The 21,072-nt window shown below is 41.7% G+C and overlaps 1 protein-coding gene across 4 annotated transcripts in view; it reads left to right on the forward strand.

The window, feature by feature from the left end:
* The window catches only part of LOC139420868 (phosphatidylinositol-3,5-bisphosphate 3-phosphatase MTMR4-like), a 159,527-nt gene that overhangs the window by 76,922 nt on the left and 61,533 nt on the right, over window positions 1-21,072 (forward strand). For all 4 annotated transcript variants that reach the window (XM_071171240.1, XM_071171241.1, XM_071171242.1 and 1 more), the window contains one exon: window positions 15,205-15,294. In XM_071171240.1, the coding sequence (XP_071027341.1) occupies window positions 15,205-15,294 (90 nt within the window). The remainder of the gene's footprint in view (window positions 1-15,204; window positions 15,295-21,072) is intronic.

A 21,072-nucleotide genomic window follows, 5' to 3' on the forward strand; every position in this document is an offset into this window, starting at 1 on the left:
TGTGCAGCAACTAACTTGATAGAGCTTGAGAGGATCTTCAGAGATACATGGGAGAAACTCCACAAATACAGGTGTGCCAAGCTTGTAGCGTCATACCCAAGACTCAAGGCTGTAAAAACTGTCAAAGGTGCTTCAGCAAAGTACTGATTAAAGGGTCCGAAAACTTATGTAAGTGTGATATTTCAGTTTTACATTTTTTATAAATGTTCAATAATGTAAAAAAAACCTCTTTTTGCTTTTTCATTGTGGGATATTGTGTGTAGATTGAGGGGGGAAATAACGATTTAATCAATTTTAGAATAAGGCTGTAACATAACAAAATTTGCAAAATGTTAAGGGGTCTGAATACTTTCCGAATGCAGTGTATGTATGTGCAGTACCAGTAAAAAATGTTTTACTATTTTTTACATTGTATAATAATAGTGAAGACATCATAACTATGAAATGACACATATGGAATCATGTAATAACGAAAAAAGTGTTTAAAAAATCAAAATATATTTTATATTTCAGATCCTTGAAGTAACTACCCTTTGCCTTGATGACAGCTTTGCACACTCTTGGCATTCTATCAACCAGCTTCATGAGGTAGTCACCTGGAATGCATTTCAATTAACAGGTGTGCCTTGTTTAAAGTTAATTTGTGGAATTTGTGGAAAAAATATAAAACTGCACAGCGTATGTGATCAGAACTATATTAACCATATTAAACAGACCAATAACAGCAATAAAACAAACATACCAAAACAAGAGAAACCTATATTCAGCAAGGTGAATACATTTTGATTCTGAACATTAATACGTTTGATCCAATCAGATGTGTGGTGACAAGGTAGGGATGGTACACAAAAGATAGCTCTATGTGGTAAAAGACCAAGTCCATATTATGGCAAGAACAGCTCAAATAAGCAAAGAGAAATGACAGTCCATCATTACTTTAAGACAAGAAGGTCAGTCAATACGGAAAATATCAAGAACTTTGAAAGTAGTCACAAAAAAACATCAAGCGCTATGATGAAACTGGCTCTCATGAGGACTGCCACAGGAAAGGAAGACCCAGAGTTACCTCTGCTGCTGAGGACAAGTTCATTAAGTTAGAGTTAACTGCACCTCAGATTGCAGCCCAAATAAATGCTTCACAGTTTTTAAGTAACAGACACATCTCAACATCAACTGTTCAGAGGAGACTTTGCAACATTAACAATGTCTACACTGTATTTCTGATCAATTTGATGTTATTTTAATGGACAAAAAAAATTGCTTTTCTTTCAAAAACAAGGAAATTTCTAAGTGACACCAAACTTTTGAACTGTAGTGTATGCGGGGAACTCCTTCAAGACTGTTGGAAAAGCATTCCAGATGAAGCTGGTTGAGAAAATGCAAAGTGTGCAAAGCTGTCATCAAGGCAAAGGGTGGCTACTTTGAAGAATCTCAAATAGAAAATGTGTTTAACACTCTAATGTATCAGCTAATCACATTAGCCTCACACGCCACATCATCCTTGATTTGGTAAACTGTTAGAAGCAAGACAGACAACTGAAAGTGTAAGAAAGACTTCTGAAAGTGCGAGAACAAGAGTGAAGTACTATTCTATTCTAAAGGTGTCTATAAGCTTCACTTGCGTAGATCTACATGTGCTTTGGGTGGAGCCAGATTTTTTTTTTGCAACGCACACCTTTTGTAACATGATACCTCGCCGGTCCAGACTCCCAAATAGTTTTAAGTTTAAAGGTTATTCGCCACGTGCATAGGATGCAACCGGTGTAAAACAGTACAGTGAAATGTTTACATTGAGAGCTCATTCCCAACAATGCAGTGAATAATAATATAAATGATAATACAAAATAGACAACAACAAAAATAAGTATGAATAAAAACCACACATGCAAGTACAGTGGCAAGAAAACGTATGTGAACCCTTTGGAATTACCTGGATTTCTGCATAAATTAGTCATCAAATTTGATATGTTCTTCATCTAAGTCACAACAATAGACAAACAGTGTGCTTAAACTAATAACAAACAACATTTTGTATTTTTATTGTTTGTATTGAATGCATCATTTAAAAATTCACAGTGTGGGTTGGAAAAAGTATGTGAACTCCTAGGTTAATGACTTTTGGTTTATTGTTTGATCAGTTGCTGAGTTTATATTTGGTTATTAATGCAAAATAGGCCACTTTGATGCATAGCCTATATAGTTCAAATCAAGGAAGTGAGCTAACTTCATTGCCTACACATACACTGGCCCCATTCGTGTGCAATTAATTATACGTCGCCTTCCAAATTTGATGCGTGGCAGGAATCTGCCACATTTTTGTGCGTACTACAAGGAGCCGCCCCTTTTGTGATGAAAAATGACATTGTGACACTACCCTACGTGTCGAATCTTCCGTCTCCGTAGGATATAAATCATCCTTAAGGGGTGCTTAATGACTATTTGTCACATGTACACTAACAGTAAAACGCTTATTCACGGGTCCTGCCCAACAATGCAGAGAGAAAAAAAGAGAACTAATAGAAAATGTAAAAACATGAGTAATAAATACACAATTAGTGATGATGACTTGGCTATATACACAGGGTTCCATTACTGAGTCAATGAGTAATGATGACTTGGCTATATACACAGGGTTCCAGTACTGAGTCGATGTGCAAGGTAATTGAGGTAGATATGTACATAGGTAAAGTGACTAGGCAACAGGATAGATAATAAACAGTACCGGCTGCCTCACCGGCGGTCACGAGGAATGAAAGCAGTCAAATTCCACGTAAACGTTTAGTTAAGTAACTAGGCTTCTCCAAGCTCTGATGCTGCTGATGGTCATTAATTGCATACCAAACTTGCTAACTGCCTTGTACTCAGCACTCTATATTCCCTCTAATCACTCTGACATCAATGCAAATGTAATTGAAAATCTAATCAAACACTTCATGAGAGACCATGAGCTTATGTTGCGCAACATTTCTATAGGCTATGCAATTGGGCGAGAAAACAGAGTGATGGCCTCTATTAAAAGGAGGATAATCCCATCTATAGGCTAGGCCTGCTATATTTATTTCTCAACTTTCCTAATATTAAGCAAATATTAAGCACATTGCTTATCTTTACAACAGGACTATAGCCTACCTGGCTGGCATGAAAATGAACCACAGGAAAAGCGTTGTTTATTCGCTAGTTAAGTGCAGATATTACATGTATTTTTTCCCCCTGCCCCTGTTTCGAGACAGGTGCATGATAGTGGTTAATTCTAAATCAAAACGAATTTCACACAAATAATATTTAATATCTGTAAAGTCATGATTTTTAAAAATCAAGAATAGTCTGATGGATGACAATACTAGCCTATCACTTGTAAATGATATATTATCATTGGGAATGCTTAAGGCAAGAAGCAATGCCTTTTTTGTGTGACTTTTTCTAATCATAGTCGCACATGGTTTATATCACAAATAACTTCTTAAAATGAAGCACATTAAGCTGTACAACTGTACAACGGGTGAAGAGCCTAACTGGCAGTGCGTGAGTTTCAAGTTTGGGGAAGATCATTTTCACCATATAAAAGCATTACATGCATAATCGCATTTTTGCACTTTTGATAATGGTGTTTTCCCACTAATGAAACATTTGCGCTTATTGCTGCGCTTATAATGTGAAGAAATAGCCTAATAGTTTATCAACATTTAAGATAAACGTTCTGATCTGTTGCATCAGCCTCATTGCTTAAAACATGTTTGTTTTTTTTACCCCGTTTTTCTCCCCAATTTCATGATATCCAGTTGTTTAGTAGCTACTATCTTGTCGCTACAACTGTACGGGCTCGGGAGAGACGAAGGTTGAAAGTCATGCGTCCTCCGATACACAACCCAACCAAGCCGGACTGCTTCTTAACACAGTGTGCATCCAACCCGGAAGCCAGCCGCACCAATGTGCCGGAGGAAACACCGTGCAACCTTGGTTAGCGTGCACTGCGCCCTGCCTCCCTAACCCGTACGACGCTAGGCCAATTGTGCGTCGCCCCACATACCTCCCGGTCGTGGCCGGTTACAACAGAGCCTGGGCGCGAACCCAGGGTCTCTGGTGGCACAGCTGGCGCTGCAGTACAGCGCCCTTAACCACTGCGCCACCCGGGAGGCCCTTTAAAAGTTTTTTGATGCTAGTGGTTGTATTAATTTGGGATCTATCGCATCAAAGACTATGTTTGGAATATTTATTTCTCGCACAGAATATAATAAAATAACTTTTTTATTATGGTTGATTTACATAGGCTAGTGCTTTTGCTGTTCGTTAGGCCTACTCATCTTGTTGGCTGACGAAAAGTAAATGTGGACAGTTCTTCCAATATCTTCAATATGCACCTTGGAATTGGATAAGGAATTGCAGTTGCATCCCCGATGTGTCTGTCTTCACTTGTAGCCTGTGAGAAAGACCCGATCACATGATGGAGAGCGGTGTGAGTGAGATGAGAGGTGCTTCGGAGCAGGCAGCGCTCAGGGAGAGGGGCTGCAAAAAGGCATGGATTTTTTTAGGGTGCATTTTTGCCACACAAAGGGGATGCATTATCAAGTGCTTCTGAAATTGTGAATGAGAGACTGACATGTGTACAGCCTGCGCAAAAAAACAAAGCAGAGCTAATTTCTTTTAACTAACTTATTTCAAATCATTGTTAGGTGCATCATGCAGCCTTACAATGTATTAAACATCTAAACATATAACCCAACATTTGTAGAACAACTAAAGTTACATTAATAACTCTAAATTAAGCATTACCTATTAACCGCTCAACACAGAATAGTGCGGACTCCCTCAAATTATTTGGAGAAAATATCATTTCTATTTTATTCAGCTTTGTTCAATTGTATTCTTCATTCTATAAAATAATATAAAATAATTCCATGGAATTCTAAGCAAATCTTGTCTGCTAAATGAACTAGTGTAGCCCACAGCCATATGATATAGCCAGATCAGGACCTAACATAAGGACAACTCAGAGTATACTATTATTTTCTTCTGAAATCGACTACATTTTCTTCACATTATGTTTCTTTAGACCTGTCTAAAATAAATCACGGTTTTATTGTGAAGGTGTAGGCTCTATTACATGGATTTATTCAACTTTTGAAATGTAGATGTCCCAAAGTTCTGCATCAGTGGCTTGTAGGCTATGTGTGGAAGCCAGGAGATGCTAAATGTGTTTATGCTAATTAACAGTCAATAACCGTAACGCCGACAGTTTTATAATAATTTTTTTTAGCCCTTTTTTCTCTCTCCCCAATTTCGTGGTATCCAATTGGTAGATACAGTGTTGTCCCATCGCTGCAACTCCTGTACGGACATTGGAGAGGAGAAGGTCGAGAGCCGTGCATCCTCCAAAACACAAGCCGCCAAGCCGCACTGGTTCTTGACACAATGCTCGCTTAACCCGGAAGCCAGCCGCATCAATGTGTCGGTAGGAAACACCATACACCTGGTGACCCTGTCAGCGTGCATGCACCTGGCCCGCCACAGGAGTCGCTAGAGCACAATGGGACAAGGACATCCCGGCCAGCCAAACCCTCCCCTAACCCTGACAACGCTGGGCCAATTGTGTGCCGACTCATGGACCTCCCAGTTGCGGCCGGCTGTGACACAGCCTGGGATTGAACCAGGATCTGTAGTAACACAGCCCTAGTCGCAGTGTAAGTGATGGGTCAAGAGTTAGTGCAAAAAGCATCTATGCAGATAGTCCGGGTAGCTAGGCCATACACACTACCCTCTGTAGTGCATTGCGGTCAGATGCCAAGTAGTTGCCATACCAAGCGGTGATGCAGCCAGTCAAGATTCTCTCAATGGTGCAGTTATAGAACTTTTTGAGGATCTGAGGGCCTATGCCAAATCTTTTCAGCCGTCTGAGAGGGAATAGGTGTTGTCGTGCCTTCTTCATGACTGTGTTGGTATGTGTGGATAATGATAATTCCTTAGTGATGTGGAAACTGAGGAACTTTCGACCTGCTCGACTACAGCCCTATCGATGTGGATGGAGTTATGCTCGGCCCTCTATTTTTCCTGTAGTCCACAATCAGCTCCTTTGTCTTGCTGACGTTGAGGGAGAGGTTGTTGTTGTCCTGGCACCACACTGCCAGGTCACTAACCTCCTCCCTATAGTCATCGTCGTCAGTGATTAGGCCAACCACTATCGTATCGTCAGCAAATGTAATGCTAATGTTGAAGTCATGTGCGGCAACGCAGTCGTGGGTGAACAGGGAGTACAGGAGAAGACTAAGCACACACCCCTGGAGGGGCCCCTGTGTTGAAGGTAAGCATGGCGGATGTGTTGTTGCCTGCCATCATCACCTGGGGGCGGCCTGTCAGGAAGTCCAGGATCCAGTTGTAGGGGGAGGTGTTCAGTTCCAGGGTCCTGAGCTTAGTGATGAACTTGGAGGGCACTATGGTGTTGACAGCTGAACTATAGTGAATGACCAGCATTCTCACATAAGTGTTACTCTTGTCCAGGTGGGAGAGGGCAGTGTAGAGTGCAATAGATATTGCATCATTTGTGGCTCTGTTGTGTGGTATGCGAATTGGAGTGGGTCTAGGGAGTCTAGGGTGATAGCTCACAACCTTTCAATAATTTCATAGCTACAGATGTGAGTGCTATGGGGCGATAGTCATTTAGCCAGGTTACCTTTGTTGTTCTTGGGCACAGGGACTGCTTGAAATATGTAGGTATTACAGACTGAGTCAGGGAGAGGTTGAACATGTCACTTGCCAGCTGGTCAGCGCATGCTCTGAGTACACGTCCTGGTAATCCATCTGGCCCTGCGGGCTTGTGAATGTTAACCTGTTTAAATGTCTTACTCACATCGGTTACAGAGAGCGAGAACACACAGCCATCCTGAACAGGTGACTGATGTAGTAAATTCCTTAATGTTATCGGATGAATCCCGGAACATATTCCATTCTATGCTAGCGAAATTCCTATAGCTTAGCATCCGCTTCATTGGACCACTTCCATATTGAGCGCATTTCTGAAACTCCTTTTTTGAGTTTCTGCTTGTAAGCAGGATTTATGAGTGTAGAGTTATGGTCAGATTTGCCAAATGGAAGGCGAGGGAGCGCTTTGTATGCGTTTCTGTGTGTGGAGTAAAGGTGATGTAGAGGTTTTTTTGCTTCTATTTGCAGAGTTGACATGCTGGTAAAAAAATAGGTAAGACCGATTTCAGTCTTACCTCGGGGGAGCGCCGCCTCTGGATGTGCATTTTCTTGTTTGGTTATGGCCCTATACAGCTAGTTGAGTGCGGTCTTAGGGCCAGCATAGGTTTGTGGTGGTAAATAGACCGATACGAAAAATATAGATATACTTACTTGGTAAATAGTATGGTCTGCAGGTTATCATGAGGTACTCAAACTCGGGCAAGCAAAACCTCTAGACTTCCTTAACATTAGAGATTGTGCACTAGCTGTTGTTAACAAAGACACACACCTTCCCCCTTAACCTTACCCAAAGCTGCCGTTTGGCCTTGACGATGCATAGAAAAACCAGCTAGATGTATATTATCCATGTCCTTGTTTAGCCACGACTCAGAGAAACACAGGATATTACAGTTCTTCAGGTCCCGTTGATGGGATAGTCTTGATGGCTGCAGCTGCACTCAACCTGCTCCAAGACACACTCACCATTTTGCCTTCTAGCCAACTCCCAATCACACATTTCGCTTCCATCCTCAGTCTATCCACCCCACACTTCTTGGCTCAGGTAGTGGCCAGACTGGCTTTGTTGTGTTGCCTCGTTGTTGTAAGGCACAGATGGCAGAAAGAAAAACCACCAAATGCCAACATCTAGGCCCGAGTGCTCTCTTTCTCTCTCTTTATGCCTTCCAGAGAATGAGATGCAGTCAATTTACAAATGAAATGATAATCGAGTCGTGCTATAATTTTCTGGCTATTGTTAGAGAATGTCTGAGCCAAGGTTGTCAGCGTTGCAGTAACTCTTTGAGACTCTTTTGAGGAACTGGAATGACCCTCGGTCTATGGCTACTGCCAAGGCAGATACGTCTGTCGGAGTTACTCGGATTGGGTGGGGAACACATATGTCAGCACTCCAGTTTAAATGTTAATGCACACGCTTCCTATGCTGCACCTCACATTCCCATGCCATCCTCAAACCAAAGTCAAGGGAGAAACTATTTTTTCCTCCTCTGTTTACAAAGTCATTCACATGTCCACATGTCAAATCAATGTGGCAGGTGTCGACACCTAGTGCCTGTCATCCCCTCTGTTTCTTGTAGTTGTTTGAAGTGGACAGGTTCAGTTTGATGGCACAGGGTAGGTGAAAAACAAAATGATTTGAGGAACAGAACCCGAATTGAAAACAAGTGATATATACTGTTCAGGAACAGAACCGTTATTTTTAAAAGCATGGGAATCGCTTAATAGCATTTCTTTATGTTCCAGGCATTTTTTTTCAGGCCCACAAAAATCACAATAAAGCACCTATGCAAAGCCCTCACTTTGTCACTCAAATGTATTCCAGTGTCTGCCGGCCAGCGGGTGTGTGTGTAGGCTACCTGCCCTTCCCGTCTGAAGCATAGATGTAGCCTGACGTTACAAGCATGATTCAGAAGTTAGTGAGAGATGTTTAAAAGAATAGATGAACCTTTTCAATGCTCGTTATCACGTTTCGCATTGGATTTATTAACTACAAAAATATGTTTTTTAATTTTAGTGCTACGCTAGCTAGCTAGAACTCAGAATTTCAAAGACATTCGAAGTTCCTCCATAGAAGCCGCTCCTCCGTAAGTATAATGCTGTGGGCCTAATTCAGATAATGCATGTCATAACAAGATGGCCAGCGCTTCAAGGCAAGCTTCCTCCATTCTCTCGCTCTCTCCTCACCTGCAAAATTTCAGTTGCATCTAGCACCCTACACTGTGACTGGCAGGAAAATGACGCGTGTTTGTCTTTCAGTATGATTAAACCATACTGTTTACGGCAAAATAAAATCGGCTTTTAACAACTTTCCGATACAAATTAAATCGCTTAAACCGCCCCATGGCAAGCTGCTCTAACAGCACTGATTGGTGAAGTGAATGTATTGTCGAGTTAAATGCAAAAAAGGTTTAAAAACCTGTACTTTTTGGGGGGTTTTAACCGGCTTCCCACTTTCACATGTCTGATACTGATGTAGGCTTAGTGGGCATGTACCAGGGGATGTTGCCCCATGACAGTACTGACATTTGATTCTCGTCTGATATGAGGCTCATGCCAGCATGCAGTACATGGAGTAAAGACCTCATGTTGCTGTGTCTGGTATGTCTGTGGTGCTGTAGACTCCGCGGAGGGCCCTCTCATCTTAACCCATGTGTCTGAGCCAAGGCAGTGGATGGATGGAGGGAGGGAGCTGGGCACCTGCTGCTGGGGAGACAGCCGGGATGGAGGGAGGAGGGAAGAGGGGATTATATCTGTATCCTCCTGCTGCTTCCCCTGTTTCTCCTCAGTGGAAGGAGACTGGGCAAAGTGAGCATTATTGCTTGATGCTTCAGTTTATCTAGGATGTGCCTTATGTTTTCCCAAAGGAGTTCAACAGTTGACACGCATTTAATAATCTATATTGAAATTGTTAGTTGGTCCTCAAAGAATTGTTGTTTAACAAGTGTAAAAGCTTGTTATAGTTTGTTTCTTCCCTCTGAGGTATCAATCAGGGTCTTGAAAAATGTAATTCATAATTTCTGTATAAATGGCCCAGTACAAGAATCAAGTGGTACTGTGGTGTAGCATATAGCCTATAGTTGTAGAATAAGATGAGGTATTGCTGAATTAGGGCATATATGTAGATTGCTGTGTTAGCAAATATTGAAAAAGACTTGCCCTAGAGAGGGTTGCACACGGTAGAGTACGCTTATGTTTTTGTCCTCGTCTTTTTAAGAGTGACATTTTCAAAGGCAAAGATTTCCCTAGAAATGTGCATTTGTGCAATAAGACCTGTAGTCATAGACATTGGCTTTTTGACTCCTGCTCATTTGAAGGTATTATCTGAAATATGCAAATCACATGATAATTGTTGAAACCCCAAACCCCTTGTCTAACTGGTTGCATCTTTTACGAAGCTTTGAGATTGTCACAACTCGTTAGCTGTTTCCCTGCTTTCAAGGTCACGGTCTCTTCCCTTTGACTCCCCCAGTCTCCTCACTGTCCCCTCACAATCCCAGCCATCTGCCATGCTGTCCCATCTGTGGGCCGCAGTCCCACCTCCAATAAGCCATCTAAGCAACTTATCTACAGTCTGTAGGGAATAAGTACACTATATATACAAAGGTATGTGGACACCCTTTTTCAGCCACACCCGTTGCTGACAGGTGTATGAAATCTAGCACACAGCCATGCAATCTCCACCAACAAACATTGGCAGTAGAATGGCCTTAATGAAGAGCTCAGTGACTTTAAACTGGCCCCGTCATAGGATGCCACCTTTCCAACAAGTCACTTAGTCAAATTTCTGCCCTGCTACACCTGCGCCGGTCAACTGTAAGTGCTGTTATTGTGAAGTGGAAACGTCTAGGGGCAATAATGGCCCAGCCACGAAGTGGTAAGCCACACAAGCTCACAGAACGGGAACACTGAAGCGCATAGCGCGTAAAAATAGTCTGTCCTCGGTTGCAACACTCACTACCGAGTTCCAAACTGCCTCTGGAAGCAACATCAGCACAAGAACTGTTTGTTGGGAGCTTCATGAAATGGGTTTCCATGGCCAAGCAGCCGCACACAAGATCACCATGCGCATGCGCAATGCCAAGTGTCGGCTGGAGTGGTGTAAAGCTCACCGCCATTGGAAACACATTCTCTGGAGTGATGAATCACGCTTCCCCATCTAACAGGCCAATAGACAAATCTGGGTTTGGCAGATGCCAGGAGAACGCTTCCTGCCCGAATGCATAGTGCTGTAAAGTTTGGTGGACTTTTTTTTATGGTTCGGTCTAGCCCCTTTGTTCCAGTGAAGGGAAATCTTAATGCTACAGCATACAATGACATTCTAGACGATTCTGTGCTTCACTTCATGGCAACAGTTTGGAGAAGACCATTTCCTGTTTCGGCATGACAATGCCCCGGTGCACAAAGTGAAGTCCATACAGAAATGGTTTGTTGATCGGTGGGGAAGAACTTGACTGGCCTGCACAGAGCTCTCTACTCAACCCCATCTAACACCTCTGGGATGAATTGGAATACGGACTGAGAGCCAGGCCTATTCGCCCAACATCAGTGCCCAACCTCACTAATGCGCTTCTGACTGAATGGAAGCAAGTCCCCGCAGTGATGTTCCAACATCTAGTGGAAAGCCTTCCCAGAAGAGTGGAGGCTGTTGAAGCACCAATTGATGCCAATAATTCTGGAATGATCTGTTTTACGAGCAGGTGTCCACATACCTTTGGTCATGTAGTGTATGATAATTCAATAAAAAAATATTATTAATCTCTGAGGGACAATTATTACTAGCAGGCACAAGATGACAACAACTTAATGAATACATCAAGCAAGACTGTGCAATGTACATTAGACAAACAGCAATACAGTGCTATAGACTACAATGCCTTCAGAAAGTAATCACACCCCTTAACTTATTCCACATTTTGAATAAAATTGTTGAAGTGTTTCTCAGTTATCTACACACAATACCCCATAATGACAAAGTGAAAACACATTTTTAGAAATATTAGCACATACAGTTGAAGTCAGAAGTGTACATACACTTAGGTTGGAGTCATTAGAACTCGTTATTCAACCACTCCACAAATGTCTTGTTAACAAACTATAGTTTTTGCAAGTCGGTTAGGACATATATTTTGTGGACTTTTTCCAACAATTGTTTACAGACAAATTATTTCACTTGTAATTCACTGTATCACAATTCCAGTGGGTCAGAAGTTTACATACACTAAGTTGACTGTGCCTTTAAACAGCTTGGAAAATTACAGAGAACGATGTCATGGCTTTTGAAGCTTCTGATAGGCTAATTGACATCATTTGAGTCAATTGGAGTTGACCTTCAAACTCAGTGCCTCTTTGCTTGACATCATGGGAAAATCAAAAGAAATCAGCTAAGACCTCAGAAAATAAGTTGTAGACCTCTACAAGTCTGGTTCATCCTTGGGAGCAATTTCCAAACGCCTGAAGGTCCCACGTTCATCTGTACAAACAATAGTACGCAAGTATAAACACCATGGGACCACGCAGCCGTCATACCGCTCAGGAAGGAGACGCGTTCTGTCTCTTAGAGATCAATGCACATTGGTGCGAAAAGTGCAAATCAGTCCCAAAACAACAGCAAAGGACCTGGAGGTAACAGGTACAAAAGTATTTATATCCACAGTAAAACGAGTCCTATATCAACATAACCTGAAAGGCCGCTCAGCAAGGAAGAAACCACTGCTCCAAAACCGCCATAAAAAAGGCCAGGCTACGGTTTGCAACTGCACATGGGGACAAAGATCTTACTTTTTGGAGAAATTTCCTCTGGTCTGATGAAACAAAAATAGAACTGTTTGGCCATAATGACCATCGTTATGTTTGGAGGAAAAAGATGGAGGCTTGCAAGCCGGAGAACACCATCCCAATCGTGAAGCACGGGGGTGGCAGCACCATGTTGTGGGGTGCTTTGCTGCAGGAGGGACTGGTGCACTTCACAAAATAGATGGCATCATGAGGGAAGAAAATGATGTGGATATATTGAAGCAACATCTCAAGACATCAGTCAGGAAGTTAAAGCTTGGTCGCAAATGGGTCTTCCAAATGGACAATGACCCCAAGCATACTTCCAAAGTGGTGGCAAAATAGCTTAACTCTTACTTCTACCCCCTCCTTTTTCGAACATTCTGTTAAAAATCGCGCAACTTTTCAGCGTCCTGCTACTCATGCCAGGAATATAGTATATGCATATGATTAGTATGTGTGGATAGAAAACACTCTGAAGTTTCTAAAACTGGTTAAATCACGGCTGTGACTATAACAGATCGTGTGTTTCATTGAAAAACGCAAGAAAAACTGCTCTCTGAAAGCTAAAAATAATTTCCATAACTCACTTCCATGAGTTGTTAAAAGGGCACAAAATTTAATATCGACCTGCATGCAATTCATACAGATTCCACACGATGTCGCCATTGTCGGCATTTTCAATGGAGTTTTTTGTTGGAAAATCCAACCTACTGGATTCCGTTTCTTCCGGTCTCCACCAGGATGTTTTCAATGTGCACATTGGCAGCCATTGATTTGCAGACGAGGAGCTATTGAATATACATCGCCCTGTAATCATTTTGATAGATTATAAACGTTTACTAATACCTAAAGTTGGATTACAAAAGTATTTCGAAGTGTTTTGTGAAAGTTTATCGTCAACTTTTTTAATTTAAAAAAATGACGCAGCGTTTAAAAACAATGTTTTTTTCTGAATGACACAGCTTCCATAGAAAGCTATTTTGGGTATATATGGACCGATTTAAACGAAAAAAAGACCCAATAGTGATGTTTATGGGGCATATAGGAGTGCCAAGAAAGAAGCTCGTCAAAGGTAATGAATGTTTTATATTTTATTTCTGCGTTTTGTGTAGCGCCGGCTAAGCTATATCTTTGTTTACATCGCATTCAGGCATTTTGGGGTGTTGCATGCTATCAGATAATAGCTTCTCATGCTTTCGCCGAAAAGCATTTTAAAAATCTGACTTGTTGGCTAGGTTCACAACGAGTGTAGCTTTAATTCAATACCCTGCTTGTGAATTTTGATTCACGTTTGAGTTTTAACGAGTACATTTAGCATTTAGCGTAGCGCATTTGCATTTCCAGGTGTCTACTTGAGACATCTGCGTCTCAAGTAGAAGAAAGAAGTTAAGGACAACAAATAATAAGATATTGTAGTGGCCATCACAAAGCCGTGACCTCAATTCCTATAGAACATTTGTGGGCAGAACTGAAAAGGCGAGCAAGGCGTGTGCGAGCAAGGCGTGTGCGAGCAAGGCGTGTGCGAGCAAGGCGGCCTACATGCCTGACTCAGTTACACCAGCTCTGTCAGAAGGAATGGGCCAGAATTCACCCATCTTATTGTGGTTAGCTTGTGAAAGGCTATCTGAAATGTTTGACCCAAGTTAAACAATTTAAAGACAATGCTACCGAATACTAATTGAGTGTATGTAAACTTCCGACTTCAACTGTATGTTGTTCCTACTGTGTAGAGCTACAGCTGGGTTTACTGCTGTGGCTGCAGTGCTGTCTGCCACAGTCTGCCACGGGCACAGGCCATCTCGCTGGCTGGGGAGGAGGCACAGACATAAACAGCAGCTGTCTAGGGGACATTCTGTCATGTCCTCCCCCCAAAAAACTCAGGTCACTCATAATAATAAATAATTGCCTGACTGAAAGTTCCGACTTCAAACTGACCTGTGAGAACTCCCTTTTTCAGAGAAGAAGTGAGTGTTTGACGCCGGCTCTTTGCAGGCAATGTTAATAGCAGCTGTAGTCTGCCATTTCAGAAAAACAGGACAGTGCCCCTGTAGGCTCCTGTAAAGGGAGTGGCTTTTATTTTTTCTTATTTTTTTTATTTTTTTTGAATTTTACCCCCTTTTCTCCCCAATTTCATGGTATCCAATTGTTGTAGTAGCTACTATCTTGTCTCATCGCTACAACTCCCGTACGGGCTCGGGAGAGACGAAGGTTGAAAGTCATGCGTCCTCCGATACACAACCCAACCAAGCCGCACTGCTTCTTAACACAGCGCACATCCAACCCGGAAGCCAGCCGCACCAACGCGCCGGAGGAAACACCGTGCACCTGGCCACCTTGGTTAGCGTACACTGCGCCCAGCCCGCCACAGGAGTCGCTGGTGCGCGATGAGACAAGGACACCCCTACCGACCAAGCCCTCCCTAACCTGGGCGACGCTAGGCCAATTGTGCGTCGCCCCACGGACCTCCCGGTCGCGGCCGGTTACAACAGAGCCTGGGCACGAACCCAGGGACTCTGATGGCACAGCTGGCGCTGCAGTACAGCGCCCTTAACCACTGCGCCACCCGGGAGGCCGGGAGTGGCTTTTATTGACCTTTTCCTGGGTGGCTGATGATTGATTGAAGCCCCTGTTTTTGTGCCTTCTTTTTGATCTGATAAAGTAATGTTACTGTTACTATTTGTATGTTGTGTGTTAAGAACTGAGATGTCTGACCAGCCTGTGTTCATCTTTGTCCTCCAGGGTGAAGAAGGACCCCCCAGTCTGGAGTATATCCAGGCCAAGGACTTGTTCCCTCCGAAAGAGCTGGTCAAGGAGGACGACAGCCTCCAGGTGGGTGACTGAGAACACACACAGGCGCGTGTGCCCACACCGGTTCACACACATACATAGAAACACGCACACTCACAGGAACGATCGGGCTTGCATACACACATGCATATACACATACACACCGCAGACAGGCGATGACTCATGATGTGGGTTGAAGTCAAACTCAATAATAATAGCAATGGAAGTAACACCTATAATTCATTTCACAATCTCAATGTTCCTCAGGTTTAGCTGGGTGTGTTGTAGTGTAGTAATGTGTTGTTTTTCTGAATTGTTGTAGTTTGCTAAAGGGATGGGTTACTCTGCATTACAGACACATACATTTGTATTTGTATTTACTATGGATGCTGCTGCCAAGGCTACTCTTCCTGGGATCCAGCAAAATGAAGGCAGTTATACATTTTAAAACATTACAATACATACAGATGTAACAACATATTAACTGTGTGCCCCCGAGCCTCTACTCTACTACGACATATCTATAAAATACATGTGTACGTGCGTATGTTATAGAGTGTTTGTATTCATGTGTCTATGTTTGTATTGCTTCACAGTCCTCACTGTTCCATAAGGTGTATTTTTATCTGTTTTTTAAATCTAATTTTACTGCTTGCATGAGTTACTTGATGTGGAATAGAGTTCCAAGTATTCATGGTTCTATGTAGTACTGTGTGCCTCCAATAGTCTGTCCTGGACTTGGGGGACTGTGAAGAGACCTCTGGCGTCTTGTGGGCTATACATGGGTGTCCGAGCTGTGTGCCAGTAGCTTGGTACATTCAACATGTATCAATACAAATACAAGTATTGATGAAGTCAATCTCTCCTCCACTTTGAGCCAGGAGAGATTGACATGCATATTATTGAAGTTTGCTCTGTGTGTACATCCAAGGGCCAGCCGGTCTGCACTGTTCTGAGCCAATTGCAATTTTTCTAAGTCCATCTTTGTGCCACCTGACCACATGACTGAAAAGTAGTCCAGGTGCGACAAAACTAAAGCATGTAGGACCTGCCTTGTTGATAGTGTTGTTAAGAAAGCAACGATATAGACAGACTTCTCCCCATCCTAGCTTCTGTTGTATCAATATTTTTTGACCCTGACAGTTTTACAATCCAGGGCTACTCCAAGCAGTTCCATGTCCTCAACTTGCTCAATTTCCACATGATTTATTACAATATTTAGTTAAGGTTTAGGGTTTAGTTAATGATTTGTACCAAATACAATGCTTTTATTTTTTTAATATTTAGGACAAACTTATTCCTTGCCACCAATTCTGAAACTAACTGCATCTCTTTGTTAAGTTTGCTGTCATTTCAGTCGCTGTGGTAGCTGACGTGTATAGTGTTGAGTCATCCGTATACATAGACTCACTGGTTTTACTCAAAGCCAGTGACATGTCGTTAGTAAAGATTGTAAAAAGACAGCTGCCCTGAGGAATTCCTGATTCTCCCTGGATTTTGTTGGAGAGCCTTCCATTAAAGAACACCCTCTGTGTTCTGTTAGACAGGTCACTCTTTATCCACAATGTAGCAGGTCACTCTTTATCCACAAAATTTCATTTTAGGTGCTCCAAAGCTTTTTACTATTATTCTTTGTCATTTACCTTTGTTTCATAGTGTAGTTTCTTCTTTTGATTCAGTTTATTCAGATGATTTCTCAATTTGCAGTACGTTTGCCAATTGAATGTGCAGCTAGACTTATTCACCATTCCTTTTGCCTCATCATACCATACCATTTTTCAATTCCTCATAAATCGACAGGGATTTAACTGTTTTTACAGTCAATTTCTTAATGGGTGCATGCTTATTAGTAACTGGGATAAGCAATTTCATTAAAGTGTCAAGTTCAGCGTATGATTGCTTGCCATTACACACTGTGCTGTGTATAACTACACCTGGTAGGTTGATTGATGACCTGAACTAGGTTGCAGGCACTAGTTACAGTTTGAAGCTTTCTCTTGAGTGGGCAGCCTGATAAAGCTAGTCAATATTTAAATCACCCAGAAGATATACTTCTCTATGGATATCACATACATTATCAAGCATTTCACACATGTTATCCAGATACTGACTGTTAGTACATGGTGGTCTATAGCAGCTTCCCACCAGAATGGGTTTAGGTGAGGCAGATGAACCTGTAGCCATATTACTTCAACAGTATTTAACATGAGATCCTCTCTAAGCTTTGCAGGAATGCGGTTCTGAATATAAACAGCCACTTCTCCACCATTGGCATTTCCACCTTTGGCATCCAACAGACATTGCAGCTCTGCTTCTAACTCCTAAGCAACTTTGCAGTATTTTGTTTTTATGTGTGTTATTTCTTACACTATTAGCCAGCAAGTTTTTTTGTGTTATTACGTACAGCTGGAAATAACTTTTTGATATTAGAGCGGCAGTAACTCACCAGCATTACGACCAAGAATATGACTTTCCCGAACTGGATTCTTTGTTCGTACCACCCAGGGCAATTGAACTTATCACAAGCATTTTGCTACACCCGCAATAACATCTGCATGTGACCAATAACATTTGATTTGACTTTTCTGTAGATCTTATAACCATGTATTGCTACCACTGTATCATCAAAGGTATTATCGAAGTGAGTTTCAGAGATTGTCAGAATATGAATGTCATCTTTTACTAGCAAATTATTGATTTCATGAACCTCATTTCTTAAGCTAAATATGTTAACGTGGGATATTTTAAACACTTTCTTGCTTTATTGGGAAGTTTAGCAGAGGTAGACATGCTTAGGTTATTTTTTATTAGTGCAGGGTGAGCTGCACACAGTGGACTTCCTACTAGGGCACACAACCTTAGTGCTGTATTACTCTGGGCATATGATTACTGCATACAATAGATGTAGGATCCGCAGAGGCATTCAGGGCAGTAAGAGGGACAGTAAGGGGGACATAAATTAGGTTACTTACATTGTGTCTTCCAATGCCCCTGGTACATTTGCTGAAACATTGTGAGACAATCCTAGGGATGAACTTTGGTGGATTTGGGTCATTGATAAGTCATTGTCTCAACTCAGTCTTATAATGCTGTGAAAGGATCCAGGAAACCAAATGATTTTGGTGGATCCCATCCTCATAATACAAGCTTTGTTTCCAGAAGGTATCAAAAATGTCAATAAATGTTACACGCACAGAGCTGCAATAGTCAGGTAGCCAGTTATGGAGGGCTACAAATCTGCTGAACTGTTCAATGCCACAATTTGGGGAGGGCAGAGGGACAGATATTATGAGGTGTTTGCTGATGTTAAGTAGAGACACAATCAGTTCTTTAAAATACTTCTTCAGCTGTTCCGAGCTGCCCTTCATAATGTCATTCGACCCCACATGAACCATGACAGTATCAGCCCCCGGTGACTGACTCGCAGCCTCGGGAAGCAACCTGGTTATATCCTGAACTTTTGCCCCAGAAAAACAGAGTGTTTGTCCCAGGTACAGATATATGCCTCACCATAGAACTCCTTATCACAATCACTGGAACGATCCGGTCTCTGATGTGTCACGAAGAAGGTTGTGAGGCCAGAGCCACAGAACTCACCTGAGAAGAGGGCTGCTGAGACACCGGCTGCGTGCAGGCTACAACAGGCAAAGTGTAAACTATACCATGCAGTCCAAGGAACTGTCCGTAGATCTCGGAGATAGAATTGTGATGTGCCATACAGTACCAGTCTAAAGCTTGAACACACCTACTCATTCCTACTCATTCTACATTGTAGAATAATAGTGAAGACATCAAAACTATGAAATAACACAGGGAATCATGTAGTAACCAAAAAAGGTACAAATCTGTCGTTCTGCCCTTGAACAGGCAGTTAACCCACTGTTCCTAGGCCGTCATTGAAAATAAGAATTTGTTCTTAACTGACTTGCCTAGTTAAATAAAGGTAAAATAAAAAATAAAAAAATATCTCCATATGGACCTGACGATTCAGAATGGTGGACCCAGGCTGTGTTGTGAATTGTAGAGGCCTCAGCCCTGACCAGAAGCAACCCATACCCCCTAGGCACTTGTGGAGGTCTGAGAGGATTGGAAAGGTGTGAGCAATATGTAGTAGAGAACTGGAGAGTACTCAGTATATTAACTGGTCAAGGATGTGTATGTTACTTTTTAAATGTAATCCGTTGCTAGTTAACTGTCCAAAATTGTCATCAGTAACGTAACTATTGGATTACCCAGACGCAGTAACGTAATCTCATTACTTTGATATTTTTTTGATTATTTTCCCCTTAAGAGGCATTAGAAGAAGACAAATAGAATCCATCAAACGCATTTGGTGTGTCGTCATAGTGGACTCTATCTTATTGTCAGACTCGCTCAGGTGGAACAAACTTAAAACTTGCACCTTTTTTAAGTGGTGAATTGAATGTCATTGAGTCATTTTTTTTTTTTACAGTGCCTTCAGAAAGTATTCACACCCCTTGACTTTTTCACTGTCACTGACCTACACATGATACCCCTTAATTGCAAAGTGGAATTCTGTTTTTCAAATTTTTTTCATATTAATTTAAAATTTAAATGTCTCAAGTCAATAAGTATTCAACCCCTTTTAATGGCAAGTTTAATTAAGTTCAGGACCAAAAATGTGCTTAACAAGTCACATAATAAGTTGCAGGGACTCACTTTGTGTGCAATTACAGTGTTTAACATGATTTTTGAATGACTCATCTCTGTACCCCACACATCTGTAAGGTCACTCAGTCGAGCAGTGAATTTCAAACACAGATTCAACCACAAAGAACCAGGGAGTTTCTCCAATGCCTCGCAAATAAGGGCACCTATTGGTAGATGGAAAAAAAAAAGCAGATATTGAATATCCCTTTGAGCATAGTGAAGTTATTAATTACACTTTCGATGGTGTATCAATACACCATCACCACTAAGATAAAGGAGTCCTTCTAACTCAGTTGCCAGAGGGGAAGGAAACTGCTCAGGGATTTCACCATGAGTCATGGTGACTTTAAAAGAGTTACATAGTTTAATGGCTGTGATAGGAGAAAACTGAGGCTGAATCAACAACATTGTAGTTACTTCACAATACTAACCTAATTTACAGAGTGAAAAGAAGTAAGCCTGTACAGCATAAAAAATATTCAAAAACATGCATCCTGTTTGCAACAAGGCACTAAAGTAATACTGCAAAAAATGTGGCAAAGCAATTCACTTTTGTCCTGAATATAAGTACCACTCTCCATATTTCCAAGCATAGTGGTGGATACATCATGTTATGGGTATGCTTGTAATCACTTAAGGACTGGGGAGTTTTTCAGGATAAAAAAGAAACGGAATGGAGCTAACCGCAAGCAAAATCTTAAGGGAAAACCTGGTTCAGTCTGTTTTCCACCAGACACTGGGAGATTAATTCACCATAACGTAGAATACAAAGCCAAATGTACACTCGAGTTGCTTACCAAGAAGACGGTGAATGTTCCTGAGTGGCTGAATTAAAGTTTTGACTTAAATCTGCTTGAAAATCTATGGCAAGACCTGAAAATGGTTGTCTAGCAATGATCATCAACCAATTTGACAGAGCTTGAAGAATTTTTAAATTAATATTGGGCAAATGTTGCACAATCCAGGCATGGAAAGCGCTTAGATTTACCCAGAAATATACTTATCTAATCAATTGTAATCACTCTTTGTAACACAACAAAATCTGGAATAAGTCAAGGGGTATGAATACTTTCTGAAGGCACTCTAACTGATTGCATGTAATCAGTTACTCCCCAACCCTGTGAATGGTGCATTGTAAATGGGGTACAA

Source organism: Oncorhynchus clarkii, chromosome 12 (assembly GCF_045791955.1).
Source record: "Oncorhynchus clarkii lewisi isolate Uvic-CL-2024 chromosome 12, UVic_Ocla_1.0, whole genome shotgun sequence".
Taxonomy (NCBI): domain Eukaryota; kingdom Metazoa; phylum Chordata; class Actinopteri; order Salmoniformes; family Salmonidae; genus Oncorhynchus; species Oncorhynchus clarkii.